This window comes from Danio aesculapii, chromosome 15, assembly GCF_903798145.1.
Source record: "Danio aesculapii chromosome 15, fDanAes4.1, whole genome shotgun sequence".
NCBI classification, from domain to species: Eukaryota; Metazoa; Chordata; class Actinopteri; order Cypriniformes; family Danionidae; genus Danio; species Danio aesculapii.
In genome coordinates this window covers 31,112,086-31,129,024 of record NC_079449.1, presented here as the reverse complement: position 1 = coordinate 31,129,024, position 16,939 = coordinate 31,112,086, and the positions used below count along the sequence as shown (strand labels likewise).

The 16,939-nt window shown below is 33.0% G+C and overlaps 1 protein-coding gene across 2 annotated transcripts; it reads left to right on the top strand.

Annotated features, from left to right (window-relative positions):
• Window positions 1–166: 166 nt before the first annotated feature.
• dhx40 (DEAH (Asp-Glu-Ala-His) box polypeptide 40) lies at window positions 167–16,593 on the top strand. 2 transcript variants are annotated; one of them, XM_056473932.1, is made up of 17 exons: window positions 167–548; window positions 1,375–1,520; window positions 3,374–3,493; window positions 4,430–4,657; window positions 4,779–4,845; window positions 6,613–6,744; window positions 6,825–6,924; window positions 7,009–7,095; window positions 7,397–7,579; window positions 7,683–7,763; window positions 8,447–8,604; window positions 10,212–10,326; window positions 10,414–10,522; window positions 13,819–13,910; window positions 13,993–14,062; window positions 15,992–16,220; window positions 16,295–16,593. In XM_056473932.1, exons 1-17 carry the CDS (start codon window positions 374–376, stop codon window positions 16,402–16,404), a joined length of 2,202 nt encoding a protein of 733 aa, XP_056329907.1. In that variant the 5' UTR covers window positions 167–373; the 3' UTR covers window positions 16,405–16,593. The 2 variants fall into 2 exon arrangements, with proteins under 2 accessions (XP_056329907.1, XP_056329906.1); XM_056473931.1 differs by having other exon boundaries at window positions 13,816–13,910.
• Window positions 16,594–16,939: the final 346 nt, after the last annotated feature.

Here is a 16,939-nt window from a genome sequence, read left to right as displayed (position 1 = left end):
AAAATGTGTTCCAATTTTCAGATATTTGATACAATTAAATTAGATACTTTGTTAGATATTTTGATTTGTTTACTTAATGTTAATATCGCTAGCACAAGCAATAGCGGATACTCTCCATCCAGTGCAGTAGATGGCGCTGGTGAGTTTTCGTGAGCTGTGAGGAAAATGATCCGAGTTCGAGCGAACATCAAGGTAAAACCTGGGTAAAACAGACCAAGTAACATCTTGAAAGCAAGATGAGCTAAACTCTTATAAAGCATATTACGTGTTTCTCTCTAATGATTATGGCAACGTAATATCCTGTCGAGCTTATTAAATTCGTCGTCCCAAATTTGAGCAGCGTTCTGAAGCGGATGAACAGCACACAGAGATCATGTCAACAAAAGAGAAGAGCAGTAAAACAGAGCAGCATGAACCAAAAAAGCTTCCTATTTATCAGTACAAAGACAAACTTGTTCAAGCTGTGGAGGAAAACACGTTCCTGATCGTAACTGGTGAAACTGGCAGCGGAAAAACCACGCAGCTACCTCAGTACTTGTATAAAGCAGGTCAGTTGTAACGTTATACTGCAATATTGGTGTAAAGTTTGTTTTATGTTCTTATGTATTATACTAATTTCTGACCAAATATTCAAAATAGCGTGGTAAACAATAGTTTTGGGTTTTATATTGAAACATTAGTTCAGTGATGCCTTGTGACTATTTTGTGACTATTTTGTTTACCATGTTACTTTGAATAACTGGTCAGAAATAGCATGCAAGTAGGACTTCAAAACAACATTAGCACGATTTGATTGACTGTGAATTGTATTGTATTTAATTGTCTTTGACTGCTAATATGATTTCCCTATTTAGAATTAGCAAATAATACTTTTCTGATAATATAATATTAAGGAGAAAGTCAGAATGTGCAAATATTAAACCTACTTTACCCCAATTTCGTTCAGTGACAATTTGTGACACGGTTCCTATATTGTTTACCATGCTACTTTAAATAACTGGTCAGAAATAGCATCCAAATAAGTCTTCAAAACAACATTAGCCCTATTTAATTGTCCGTGAACAATGTTGAACTTTAGTAGTCATTGGCTGCTAATATGATTTCCCTATTTAGAATTTGCAAAAGTCCTTTACTATTATATAAGTTTCTTACTATTATATAAGATCCTTTACTAGTATTAAAATGTAATATTAAGGAGCTTTACCCCAAATAAACAATATAGGGGCCATGTCACAAGTTGTCAGTTCAAAAAACTGAACGAATGTGTAAATATAAAACCAACTTTACCTCAATTACTAGAATCCACACTCTTGTCCTTCATTTTGTACAGAATCAACATCTGACCTTCAGGATGTCTGCTATTTTTCTGTCCAGGTCTTTGCAGGAATGGCAGGATTGGTGTGACTCAGCCCAGGAGGGTTGCTGCCATCACTGTAGCCCAGAGAGTGTCCAGTGAGATGCGGGTCAGGCTGGGTGAAGAAGTGGGCTACCAAGTGCGCTTTGATGACTGCTCTACAAAGGCAAGTTAGGAAAAAACAAACACTCTCCTGAGTAATTCCAGCATTATAGATGTGATATTTGCAGTAAAATTCACATAGAAAGTATTTAAAGAGTTCAGATGCAAACCTTCTAAATTCATCACACCTCTTTTTTATTTGTAAATGAGCATTTTCTATCAGGCTCCTCTGATTTGGTTCAGAAGTTTCTTTTTATATGTAATGAAAAGGTTATTAGCTAGTAAATAAAATAACTTTTTTTCAAAAATGTCACTTTGGTTTTTTTTAGAGGGTATTTTTCTTTTTTGCGTCAAAATCAGCTAAATCCACCAGTGCTTTTTTTAAGCAAAAACCTATAAATCCACCTATTGGGACAAAACAGTGTAATTAGCTGAAAAATCACTAAAGATGCTATTAGAAATTATTTAACTAAACATAAAACACATTACACAAATCACCTGAAATACAAAATGCATAAATCTGTCATGTAAGTGGCGGTTCATTCTGCTGTGGTAACCCCTGATAAACCAGGGACTAAGCAAAAGGAAAATGAATGAATGAAATCTGTCAAGTACGTGCATTAATCAATAACATTAAAATGGACATTAATAAAATCTTAACAATCTGTTGTCATTTCTGATATTTGGGATTTGGATTTGAAATGTAAACATTGCAAAGCTTGTTAGATTCAAATAATGTAGTGTAACAACATTGTGTAACGACAGTATCGGTGCATCGTCCATTAATATAAAAAGCTTATCAGGCTTATAGGTAGTATGAAGTAATATATAAATAACGTATAGTTTTATACATTATATTTATCTTTAAAAAAAAAAAAGCTTACATTAGCAAATAAAACACAAGTTAGACCTGGGCTAAAAGGGGAAGTCTCTCAGACACTTTTAGAAGCTGCTAATTGTTTGAAAACATTGACTGAGACATTTTTGAGGTACTTTAATATACAAGCCTACACACACAATTATAAGGGTTTCGCTATTTTGGTGAAAACATAATTCTTTTCATGGCAGTGTTAACATTTGCATGGAGTTGCTTTTGTTTCTTAACTTACCATAAGGTACTATTCTGAACAGAAAACTACCGTTTAATGATTTGAGATCACCTTTTTACAGAAAGTAATACTTCTATTTAGCAAGGATGCAATAATTTAATTGCAAAGTAAATACATATAATGTTACAAAGAGAGTTGTTTAAAAATTCTTTTGTTTTGAATTTTCCATTTATCAAATATTTAAAAAAAGAAAATAATTAAAGCATTGATCATTTCCATATTGTAATTAAATGTGATATAAATGTGTATATATTCAGCAGTAAAGCATAGTAGAGTGGTTTCTGAACGATCATCTGACACTAAAGATTGCAACTTTAGTAGTATTTTACAACATTGTGTTTTAATCTGCTTTTTTAAGCAATGAGATTTCAAGCATGAAGTTTTTCCTAAATATAAAAAATAATACAATGCACAAATAGATAAAATCTTATGTTGGGCCTAATATTTAGTTCATTTACACTTAGATTTTTAAGCTTTAAATATGGATCATTTTAGGAAGTAGAACAAGAAAAACAAAATGTTTACAAATATTTTTAGTTTTGATCTTTTCTTTGCATTGTGAGACTATCTTTTATTTATTTGTTTGTTTATGTATTTTTTTTTTTTTTTTTACCTTTTTGAATATTTTACACAGTTTATAATTTTAGGCATTAGCTAAATATGATAAATGTGTGTAGATAACAACAAAAAGAATGATTTCAAGTGCCAGAATGTGCCAGAATACATATATACATAATATATATGTTAAAAAACAATATTTGTATTCAGTTAAATTTGTGTAATTAATCAGTTTTTTTCTTGTTATCAGGATACAATGATTAAATACATGACAGATGGCTGTCTGCTAAGGGAGATTCTTGCAGACCCCAGTTTAACGCAATACAGCATTGTGATCCTGGATGAAGCCCACGAGAGGAGCCTGAATACAGTAGATGCACTTTATGGGTTCATTTTGAAAATTTGTTAAATCTTTGAGTGAAATCAAACTTTAGTTTTGTTGAAAGTTTCCCGTAGGTTGTCTAGGTACTGTTAAGTTTTTTGAATGCAATAAAAGCTGCTGTTTTCATTTACTACAGTTTTTCATATTGATGTCAGTATATTTGGATATAAGGAGCCACTTACTTTGTTTCTAGATGATTAAGTTGATAAAAAAAATCACTTGAATGAATTTAATTAATGAATCATTTAGATGAACTACTAGTGGTTTTTGTGCCACATTAAAAAAAAAAAAATATATATATATATACACAAAATTATTAGCCCCCCTTTGATTTTTTTTTTTCTTTTTTATATATTTCCCAAATGATGTTTAACAGTACAAGGAAATTTTTCCAGTATGTCTGATAATATTTCTACTTCTGGAGAAAGCCTTATTTCTTTTATTATTTAAGCTAGAAAAAAATCAGTTATACATTTTTTCAAATCCGTTTTAAGGTCAAAATTATTAGCCCCTTTAAGCTATTTTTTAGCTTGCCTAATTACCCTAACCTGCTAGTTAACCTAGTTAAGCCTTTAAATGTCACTTTAAGTTGTATAGAAGTGTCTTGGAAAATATCTAGTAAAATATTATTTTGTGTCATTATGGCAAAGATAAAAGAAATCAGTTATTAGAAATTCATTATTAAACTATTATCTTTAGAAATGTGTTAAAAAAATCTCTCTGTTAAACAGAAATTGGGGAAAAATATAAACGGGGGGCTAATAATTCTGACTTTAACATCAATCAATATCAATATCGCACACCCCTATTAGTACTATGACTTTAAAATAATACTGTGGTATAAACACAATATAACATGTCTTTTTAAAAATAATACACAGGTACCTTATCACAAAATGTTTTATAAAATTGTTTATTTTGTAGGATGTTTTGCTTGGGCTACTCAAGAAGACTCTGTTAAAGGGATCTCGGGGCAATAAAACACCCCTCAAAGTGGTTGTGATGTCAGCAACGTTAGAAACGGAGAAGCTCAGCTCTTTCTATGGAAACTGTCCTGTATTCACGATTCCTGGGCGTACTTATCCAGTGAAGGAGACATTTTGCAGTCTGATTGGTCCAAAAGACAAAGAAAGTTCTGTCTATGTCAAAGAGGTATGTTGTGACAATTTACATTATTATGTGCTTTTTTATAAGTAATGTATTTGAAAACAATCTGTGGTTAAAACCTGTTATACTCTTCACACTGTAATTACATGCTGTTTGTGATCCACAGGTGGTGAAGATGACTTTAGATGTTCACACAAATGAAGCAGCCGGTGATATTTTGGTCTTTCTGACTGGTAAGATTAGATTTTTAAAAGAAATGTACACTTTTATTTAGTTGGTTTAGTTTTAGTTATTTATTTGTCTTTTGAAAATGGATGATGATGATGATAATAATAATAATAATAGTATTTTTTTCCTATCATTCTGTCTTATATATATTTATTTATTTATATTTTTTATATAAGTGAATATAAAATTGTATATATTACTGTATTGTCAAGGGTATATATACTGTATATATCAGACCTGTAGCCAGGGGAAAGTTTTCACATTTATTTCCATCTTTAGCTACTGCATTGTTTTAAACAGAGAAAACATTGTACTGGTATAAGGTAAAAAGGTATATAAAAGGCCAAGGTATAAAAGGTATATCAACTATATAAAATATTTTACCTACATTCACTGAGAAAGGTATAAAAATATTCATTTTTAAAATTGAGTGTACTCATTTATGCTCATTATACCACTATATATATATATATATATATATATATATATATATATATATATATATATATATATATATATATATATATATATATATAATTCAATCTGTATATTCTGTCAGAAGCTCTGTCACGAAAACAAATTCCTCGTATGTGTGAACATACCTGGCAATAAAGCTCTTTCTGATTCTGATATATATATATATATATATATATATATATAAAATAAATAAATATTTTTGGCGGCGCAGTAGGTAGTGCTGTCGCCTTACAGCAAGAAGGTCGCTGGCTCGAGCTTTGGCTGGGTCAGTTGGCGTTTCTGTGTGGAGTTTGCATTTTCTCCCTGCGTTCGCGTGGGTTTCTTCCGGGTGCTCCGGTTTCCCCCACAGTCCAAAGACATGTGGTACAGGTGAATTGGGTAAGCTAAATTGTCCATAGTGTATGTATGTGTGTGAATGGGTTTCCCAGTGATGAGTTGCGGCTGGAAGGGCATCCGCTGGAAATAATGTGCTGGATTAGTTGGCGGTTCATTCCGCTGTGGCGACCCCAGATTAATAAAGGGACTAAGCCGAAAAGAAAATGAATGAATGAAATAAATATTTTTTGACCTTTCTCAGTGAATGTAGGTAAAATATTTTGGTGCATTTAAATAAAATACATTTATTAAAAGATACATTTATTAAAAAAATATTTTAGCCACCGAACATCTTTAGAAATAGGAAGATAATATATTTAATTCTATTATTCAGGTGAAATATTGCAAAAAATTGTAAATTACAAACTGCAAAATATCAACAAAATGCTATATATGTTTTTTCTAGAAATTTTTTAAATGTTATTTACTATTTTTCCAAACATAAATTTAGGGGCTACTAATTTTTGGACTGTCATCATCTTGAGGTATTTTGTTATAGTAGCTTCAGATTTGGCTTCAGTATTGATTAATCTACTGTATATATAATATTTAATATTTAAATATTATAAATATATATAAATATATAATATTTTAAAGCATCCTATAGAAAATATGAATTTAAAAGGGAGATTTGTGAGGAATGTACTCGCGTATGCTGAGCACTGTATATACAGTCAAGCCTGAAATTATTCTCCCCCTGGCAAATTCTGACTTTCACTTTTTGTTCAAATGTAAATAAAAGCTGAGAAATATATATTTTTCTGACAATGATGCCTCTTGTATCTCATCTTATTATCTTTTGGTAGAAGCCTGTGTCATTTACTGTAAAAAAAGCAAACCTTGCTGGTAAAAAGTAACTTTAAGTCGATATTTTCAATGTTCCTCTGTAAAATGTAGCTTTGTGCTTGTGTTTTGAACAGGACAGTCTGAAATCGAGAAAGCCTGTGATCTGCTCTTTGAGAAGGCTGAGATCTTAGACTATCGTTACGATGTCCATGATCGAAATGTTGATGGGTTTCTTATACTTTCTTTGTATGGATCCATGCCAACAGGTGGGCACATCTATAAAATTAGAAAACTAAATCTTTTATGTTATCATAAACTGATAAATGCTTGTGTTTTTTTTTAACAGATCAACAACGACAAATATTCCAACCTGCACCAAAAGGTGTGAGGAAGTGTGTGGTAGCGACAAATATAGCTGCAACCTCACTCACAATTGATGGAATCAGGTAGAAACTTCAGTTACCCAATAAGTGAAAAGGTGAAAGTGTTGTAGTTTGATTTAAGTGTAACTTATTTTTGTTGTCTTACAGGTACATAGTTGACAGTGGATTTGTAAAACAACTAAATCACAACTCAAGAGTTGGATTGGATATTTTGGAAGTGGTACCAATTTCTAAGTGAGTGACCTGGGAAAATTGTAGAATTGTTTTTTTTTTAAATAGTAAATGAAGTGTTTGTTGTATAATTTAATGTATTTTTTATTATAATTACAGTTTTTATATTTTTTTCTATATATTTTTTTTATTAGCAAACTATTAGTAGGTATAATAAATAAGTAATTTTATATCAGTGTGGGTTATGCTACTTTTAAAAAGCTGTTTAGTGTGGAAATTGTTAGTTTGTTCCAACAAAAGAAAACAATCCCTCTGGGTTTGTCTTTTATATTTAATTCTAATGAAAGCTGACATTTTCTCACAGGAGCGAGGCTCAGCAGAGAGCAGGCAGGGCTGGACGAACGGCTGCAGGAAAATGTTTCAGGATTTACAGTAAAGATTTCTGGGACACATGCATGCCAGAGTACACCGTCCCAGAGATTCAGCGCACCAGTCTTACATCGGTCATTCTCACACTAAAATGTCTCGGTGTACATGATGTGATCAGGTATCGCTCGGCTGCATGTTGTTACGTTATCTTTAGCTAATTATTTCATAATGAAAATTTTGAAAAGGTCCTTTGTGTTTTTTTACAATTCTGGTATATTTAGATTTCCTTACCTCGACTGTCCAGAGGAACGGTTTATCCTGACCGCTCTGAAGCAGCTGTATCAATATGATGCCATTGACAGGTGAATGATAGGCATCTTTCACCCACAAACCATTTCCTGTTTCGTAAGTACATTGGAAGTAACCACTGAGACTGCAGAATTTGAGCAGATTTAAGCTTTTCTTTTCAAAGTTTAAGCTTTTCTTTACAGTTTAAGCCTGTTCTTCTTACATTGGTACTGCTGATATTGACATTCTGAAACTGTAAAAAAGGACAGGTCACCCCAAAATGTAAATGTGCTGTTTTATTTACTTTGGACATGTAAGACATGAAATATTTAGGTGACTTTTTTTCTTGAAGTAGATCATTAAATAAGATTTTTAGCTGAAACTGTCCTTGGAGATTTGTAAAATTCATACATTTTGTGAATCATGAATTAAACCGCATCAGTATGAAGAGGATGTGGTTCATATAGTATAATGTAGAAAGTAATGTTCAGTTTCTTGCACTGATTAATCTTGATCTTTCACAGACTTTAAAAGACCTCAATGTATTATCGGGAGCCCAGTATAATTTAGTTTTTCTTTATTTAAATATTTTTGACTCTCGAAGTGCTCTTAGCCCTCGACATCTGCATTTTATAAATCCCCAACAACCATAGTTTCAGCTAAAAGTCTTATTTAATGTTCTACTGAAGAGTGATTTTTAGATGAGTGATTCATTAAGTAAATTGAGTGCTAATATTAGCTAATATTGTTGTTACAGGAGAGGTGAAGTGACCAGGCTGGGGAGGTTGATGGTGGAGTTTCCTCTTCCTCCTAATCTTACTCGTGCACTGCTTAAAGCTGCAGCTCTCGGCTGTGAAGACATAATGCTGCCTGTGGCCGCCATGCTCTCAGTGGAGAATATCTTCATTCGACCAGGTAATCATTTCTGTTGGCTGTCATAAAGGCCTGCAATTTAAATTTGGCATCAAATAATTTTTTCTTGTTACATTAAATCAAAATGTCAATACTAAAAAAAAGGCAAAATGTAAAAATTTTATACAGCTATAAGAAATAACCCATTTTGCCCGCTATGTGGTAAATGTTTTTTTTTACAAGTTTGCATTCATCACAGCAGACATTCACTAATATATTTAATTTAGTCAAACAATAGTCTGTATACAAAACAGTCTTGCAATTGGTCATTTGTAATTCCCTCTCTGTAATAAAATTTACCCTGGTAATTGGTATTTTATTTTTGCATGTATTTAAATTTCCTATCAAAACACATAAAACTTAGCAATTAGCTTTTGATTCATAAAATGCATTGCTAAGAACTTAATTGTCTCACTATTTAAATTTTGAGATTCTTTTTTAGATCGGCTAAAATACTTATAGAACTATTTTCCAATTCTAAAAAAAACACATATATTGAAAGCTCATTTATTCAGGTTTTAGGTGATTTATTACTTTCAATTTTACAAACAGTTACATTTATGATTAGTTTTTACTCACAATTATCAACATTTAATAAGAAGCTACATTATTGAGACCGTTCACATCGTTTGTTTGAAATCTATTATTTCAGTGTGAGTGTGGCAAAGCCATAACATTTCAGGGTTTTAAGTTACATTCAAAGATGACTGAAATTAATTTCTCCAAGTCATTACAAACATGGCTTTTTATTCAGAATGTCCGCAGGGTCTTAAACTCTTAAAATCCCTCAGATTTCAAAAACTAATATTTAGGCCTTAAAAAGTCCTAAATTCACTGAAATACGTTGTTGTATGTCTTAAATACTTTTAAACCAGTATTAATTTGTATTTGTCCATATAAAGCTTCACAATCGTTACAACCAACAATCCTTACAATAACATTTGTTTAAAAGTTCTCCATGTATATATGCATAAATGTTTTGTTGTGAATAAATTTAGTTTATTATAGTTATTAAGACTTATAGTAATAATTTTTTTAAAAATATAATATCTAATCAAACATCGAAGAGTAAACGCTCCCAATAAATTCAGAAAATGTTACTTTATCTGCCGGTTTAGTTTTTTAAAAGAACATTTTGTTCTCTAAGCATTTTAAAACAAGTAGTAACACTTGTATATTTAATATTTTGAGAGATTTCTAGCAAGAATAGTCATTGAAGTACTGAGAACAAAACACTAAAATATGTTTCGACAATGCTCTGATTAAAATTAAGCATTATTTCTGAATCTTCTGTCAGTGTTCAAAATGTCCTTTTTTAAAATAGTTTTTGCAATTAATATTTATATATAAATGTATATTAAATATATGTAACTATGTTTTGACACATTATTTAAAATATGTGACTAAGAAATAACCAATTTTTTATTTTAATGGGGCAAATAAAAAAATATTCCACTGGCCATTACAAAAAAAATCCTTAGCGTTTTGCCCTGTAACATCTGAAATTTCATTTATAACGGTCTTGAAAAGGTCTTTAAACTCATAAATTTGACTTGGTGAAACCTGTAGAAACTCTGTTCATCAGATGAAGCAAATATTGTGCTTTTTAGGTAAACCAGAAAAACAAAAGGAAGCAGAGGTCAGACACAAAGAGATAGCAGCATGTGCTGGCAGCTCCAATGACTTCCTCATGCTGCTCTGTGTCTTTGAGAAATGCAGAGCGAGGTGATAAACTTAGACCCACTGACTAAATATAATCCAGACCTCTATGTGAAATGTTGGTGGTCATTCTGTCTTTCGTCCTTCTAATAGTGAAAATCCCTCAGCCTGGTGTAAAGAGCGCTGGATCCACTGGCGAGCTGTGAAATCGGCCTTCAGTGTAGAGACTCAGCTGAGGGAGATTCTTCTGCGCCTCAAGCAGGTCATTCAGAGTTTCGCTACAATAACGTGTGCTAGAGGTGTAACACTACACAACAATGATTGCCCATATGTATTTTTGAGCTCTGTAGCTGGCATGGTGTCAGTGGTGTAAAGTAACAAATTACATGTACTCAAATTACAGTAATTGAGTAGTTTTTTTCAGAAATTGTAATTTATTGTGTAGTTTTAAAAATGTGTACTTTTACTTTCCCTTGAGTACATTTTTAGTGCTGTATCGGTACATTTACTTCACTATTTTCCTTCAGTCCGCAGTCACTTCTTTATTTTGATTGTCTATGGGGATTGGCTAAAGTAGAAAAATCTGTCCTGTGATTCCTGTTCAATCACTTCACACACAGAAACTAAATTGCATCATACCTCAAGACATGGGCACTTTATAAATGCAGCAAAACATTTGGAAGCATTAAAAGTGTCCAAGAAGATGACCAAAATCATCACACGCAATGACCCAGAGATTGTTTTGAACGCATGTCACTGTTGAGAAGATGAAGGATGTTTACTGTATGATGACTGAAATGGCCTTAAAAAAATCACTACAGAATGTTACGTTTTCAAACACATGCACGAACTGCATGTAAACGCATCAGACTTTCAGTGTAATACTCCCTACCTTTGAGTACTTTTAAAAGGGCTACTTTTTACTCATACTTTGAGTAATATTTACAACAGACACTTCTACTCTACTTGTACTTCATTTTTGGGCAAGTAATGTACTCTAATGTAATGTACTAATGGAAAGTACTCTTTCCGCCACTGCATGGTGTTAGTAAGTTAAGCAAGCAAGTAAACAAACAAACAAACAAACAAAAAACGTTGTTTATAATTTATCCTGGCTAATGCTATAAACTCCAAGCCAACGTCGTTTTGTGGTTACAATAACAGTCGTAAAGTTCTTGGGTTTTAGGAATCAATACAGATTAAGGATGCTAACGATTACTCGATGACCAAATGATTGTTGATAACCCTTCTAATCGATAGACCTTACAGATGACCGATTAAGCATGGACATCTAACGGATAAGTTATGCTTTGCACTGTAAGATGCGCATCCTCGACTTTACACATTACATAATCAAGTATGTGCAGTTCACGTTACCCTTATGGAGTCAGGTGCTGCTGTTAATCCGCAGGTCAGGTAATCAAAAATAGGCTGCATGCATTTAATTATGGGTGGGTCATGGGTGTATTTGATCAATCATTGGTTATGTAAACTTTAACTACTTTCTCTAAAATATTAAGGTGGTTTAAACTATTTAATCTTGACAGACTGGCACAAATATGTAGATTTTCATTTTAAAAATGGTGTCACAGCCAGACATGCGGTGAGCATCTGCGTTCTCACAACGAGTTTCTGAGTTCTTCCGAGGTACTCTGGGAACATGTTCAGTGCTACGAATAGCTTGCACAGCCATTCAAATGACTTGATTAAACAAATTAAATTGAAACTGAATGGCGCAATGGATGTATTTGTCATTAACAGTGAAAACTGTTTAATATAGGCTTTTCAGAAACTGTGAATGTTTCACTTTAATTTTATTTGTATTATTATTTCATTTATTTAACAAACCAGTTTGTGTTTTGGTGCTGAAACATAGCGGACCTTGTTTTGAAGCACTTCACCTCAAATGTTGTTCTTCTTGTTTTGTAGATAAATGATCAACAAAAACATTAAAATTAAGATTATACCAAATTATACCAAACAAAATTCGTTTCAAAAAGATGATTTTTCCAGTAAAATATATGAAGTTCATATTTTTGTTTGTGCCAGTCTAACACAACTGTGCTGGTGAATGATTTGTTCGTAGAAAATAAGGATTTAATTAATGCTCCACTGTAATTGTTACCTCTCACAAACCTCTGTCATATATTTGCAAAATTTTTAATACAAGTTATTAATTTAAAGATTATGTCTTGAGCATATGATTTTTCCTCAGTGCTGATGTGCTTTCATTTTCTTCTCACTCGTGGCAAGTTCAGGCGAGGGAGGGTTTAAGAAGTCAAACTGGCCACAATTTAGTTTGCCTGGTAGGAAAATATACATTTAAATACATTAAAAACAAAGGCTGGTTATTTTACCGGTAATGAGGGACAATAGTGGTATAACAGATTTCAAAGGAAAATCTTCATATTAAAAAGGAAACATAAGTTTGACTATAACAGATCCTATCAATGCTGTAATAAATGCTCTTAAATAATGTAACCTAGTTGACAGCAAGCCACAAGTGTTTGTGTCGTCTGTCATGTAGGCTCTAGGTCTGTTCTTTTATGAAGTTTTAAACAAACATGCCTACGGTGACCGCAGTGATGTTCAGCTGACTAGATGCCTTTTTAATTAGCTTAGGCTGTAGCCTACTATATAATAGTTTAGATTTATTTTAACATATAATGTTCCATTACTTGATCACTGATCACAGGATTTTGTGGAAATTGACATCCCTAATACAGATTCATCCAAATTAAGCTATATAAAAGTAGATGTCTCTAATTTACATCAGCATATGCAGTGGATAAAATGACAAACTCATACGAGATGTAACTATGTTGTTTGAGGTGCAGTATTTAGTCCAAATGGTGCATGCACAGTTTAACAGATTACTCCCTTCCAAAGATGCTTTGCACTTTATTTAGACATATATTTGTTCATTTTCAGCTCGATAATGTATGAGCCTTCCAGGTTTTCTTAGGTGTCCTAAGTACGACTTGTGGATCAATTTGCAAAAAGCATAAAACTGCACTGCGTATTTATTTACACAGTGCATATATTCATGGATGTGCTGTAACCACATGAAAACAACATTAGCATTACCCCAGATGTGCTGTAAAAAACTAATTTCCAGTCGCTAGACTTTTCTTTGTCATCTGTGATCAATATTCACAATATCTCGTGCAGCAATTATTTCGAGAACTTTAAGAACTTTTTTCTTCTTTCAAAAGCATGTCCCTAACACCCAATTACGAATAAATCAGATGCTTGTTTGTTATCAAAATCCTTGGTCTCCTTGATTGTTTGGGCAGCCATGTTGCCACTGTAGTTGGATTATTCAGGGAAATCTCTCATACCCCTTCATTTGTAGAGTGGTCCTGAAAAATCTTAGTTTAAAGGGCTATCTCGCACTTTACCTACACCTTCATCCAAAAGAGAATCAACAAGGGCTAAGAGGTAGAATTGGAATTGGGCCCAATGTCTTTGGTACAGTTATATTCATCATTGCACCTCTAATATTTGGTTCAATTGTATTTGAATTTGAGTTGTTGTTGTTGACTCTTTGTGTAGCAGAAGGACTTTCCTCATGAGAGATTTGAGGGCAGTAGAAGTGAACTTCTGCGACAGTGCCTTTGTTTGGGCTATTTCACCAATGTAGCCAGGAGGTGAGCATCATGCTGTCATTTCAGTACACAAACTTAATTTATTAAAGCCGATGTTAAAAGCTGATGTTTCTGTTTTCCTTAGATCTATTGGGAAATCATTCTGCACCATGGATGGACATGGGTCCAGTGTTCTCATTCATCCTTCATCATGTGTGAGGAATTAAAACCATTCTTATGTTTATCAAAAAATCTAAATCCTTTACAAATTTTGCGTTCTTTTTAATGCTGTATGCCCTTCTTCTTCACTTAATGGAAGTATGAAGAAATGTATCAAAAATGTACTGCTTTTACCAATATAGTACAGTAAAAGTTACAATACAGTTACTAATGCAGTTCATAGCAGCCGGCAGTTTAAAAAAGACTCACAATTACCAAAGAATGATTCAGTGTAACATCATATATGTAATGCTGGAACACAAAACCAGTCATCAGTGTCAGTTTTTGGAAATTTATACCTGGGTTTGTGTTCCATGTGATATTCATTTACCCTGGAAGCTGAATAAATATGTTTTCCATTGATGTACACTTTATGTTAGGATAATATTTGGCTGAGATACAACTATATAAACATTTAAATAAAATCTAAACATTAGTGTAAAGTATTCAAAGTACACATGAAATCAAAACTAACATTGATTTTGTTAGCTTACATTGCTAGTTTTGTGGTGAACAATTCACCTGTGCATGTCATTAAAAAAAAAATGTTTGCCTTGGTAATCTTTAATTGACATCTGAATATGCACTTCCTGTTTGTGCTCAAATTATGTCTGTCTGAGGTATTGGGCGTGGTTAACATATGTAGCCAATCCCCTCCAGCTGTCAGCTGTGACAGTGCTATGACAACAAACAGAAATGGTGAAGAGGTGTCTGTTAGGTTGTAGTAACTCTCTCAAAACCATTTTCCTGATCTTTCCGAATGAAATGCCTACTTTACTACATCCAATCAGTAGAAAAAAATAAGCCACGCCCACTGTTTTCTCATTTAAAGTCCGCATGAACTGGAAGCTGACACTTTTTTTTTTACACAGTATTAATCCCCAAAGTGGCAAAAGGTAAACTATTTTGAACCTTGACTGCCGCACGTGTGTAAAAACAGCTGACGATGACCATAGCAATGACAAACGGCAGTGGAACGCGAGCTCACAAACGCATTTAAATCCGTTAACAAAGCGGCACGCGTCGCGTTTTCAACATGGCTTTACACGTGATATGAGAATATAAAGAATTAACCTGATACAGTAAAAGCGGTTACAAGTAACAAAACACAACTAAATACATAATTTGCAAGCTAGAGAAAACAAGGAGGGAACAATTTTAATCACACTTACTTACACTTGTGAAATGGAGGAAGAAACTGATCCATGATCTGACATAGTCCCTTACATTAATAGTCTTTTCTGATCCTTCCTTTAACAAACGGCGATGAATTCTCCGTTGTAAGCATGTAGATTCCAGAAGCACTCGAACTGCACAAGGCTGGGCTATAATGCTGAGGTGTTTTTGCACAGCGTGACTTCTTTCAACCGGCGTCTGCTACAATGTGTGTCTAGCCTTTTTTTCTGTGTTAGTGGGCGGGGCCGCAGGTTTCAAATTTCCCGGGTTTGCGCCTGCAACAATTGGGCGGGGCTTAAGTTTTGTATCCACGTCATGCCAAAACGGCTAAAGACTGTATCAAGACAATTCATTTGAAGTACTAGGAGTCGACTCTTTTATAAATGAATCAATAGTTTTAAACAGTGTTCACTTTCAGATTTAAGCCATAGCTGGATATTTAACTTCACTTAGAGCTGTGTTACACACTACATAGGAGGTCATTATCAAAAACCTATAATAGGGGCTCTTTAAAGTTGTCTAAATAGAGCGATTAGCACATTAATCACACTAAAGTCAATGTGTTATTAAACAGACAGCCATATTATAGGCATATGACATTGAATTCTAGAGTTAGCAAATAATGACTGAGTGATTTTTTTTTTTTTTTTTTTTTTTTTTTTTTTTTAATCAAACTGTTCCTTTAAACACAATTTAAAGTTCATTCAGAATGTTCCAAACCTATTTTAATTTGTACATCTTTTATTCAGCTCTTCGGTCAAGAATTGCAGCTGGATTGGATCATTTTTCATGACGTGTTGGTGACCTCACGGGTGTATGTGAGAACCGTTTGCCCCATCCGTTATGACTGGGTGAAAGATCTGCTGCCAAAATTGCATGAAATTGATGTCTATGAGCTGAGTAGCGTTGCTAGAGAAGAAGTAACGGATGAAGAGATGATCCAGTGGGAAAAGAAAGAGGCAGCAAAAAGACAAGCAGGTGCGTTTGAAGATGCTGAGCTATGTCAGATTCCATCATGTTTTTGTGTAATACTTTTTTTGTTGTTTAAATAGAAGCCAGAGAGGATGCAGCAAAAAAGCTGGAGAAGAGAAACGATGAAAGCTCAATCACAGAAGCTCGTGCTCGCTATTTGGAGAGAAAACAGCAGAGAAAGGGAATATGAGAAGATCAAATATTCACCACAGATTTTGAAGCCGATTTTGAATATGAAAGACTCTAATCTCAGATTTCAGAACATAATCCCTGTTTATGTGGTCCCAGTGGATTTTAATATGACTCTTGACTCAATGTGTAAAGAAAAAAACACTTATTTTTTACATTTTTAATGTAAATAAATATATTTTTTAAATAATTTGTGAGAGAGTAATATTTTATCTCTATTTTAGTTATATCTTTAGAATGGAAACCAAACATGATAATTTTAGAGTTATCTTAGAATTAATTTTAGAGTTATCCTGTATCCAGTGGAAAAGAGGGATTTTGACAACTGACCATGAATAATGTTTTCATTTGTTATGAAGAAAAAAATCTGTGTTATTCCCAATGACTGTATAAAAGGTTATTCCACACAAATATTTATGTATGAACTTTTCTGAAGTTAAAACATTAGAATTTAGTGTTGTCTTAAAATGAATATGAACATCACAGTGAAAACGTGGAACCCCTTTTTTTTACTTTATGAAAAGCTCTTAATTGCA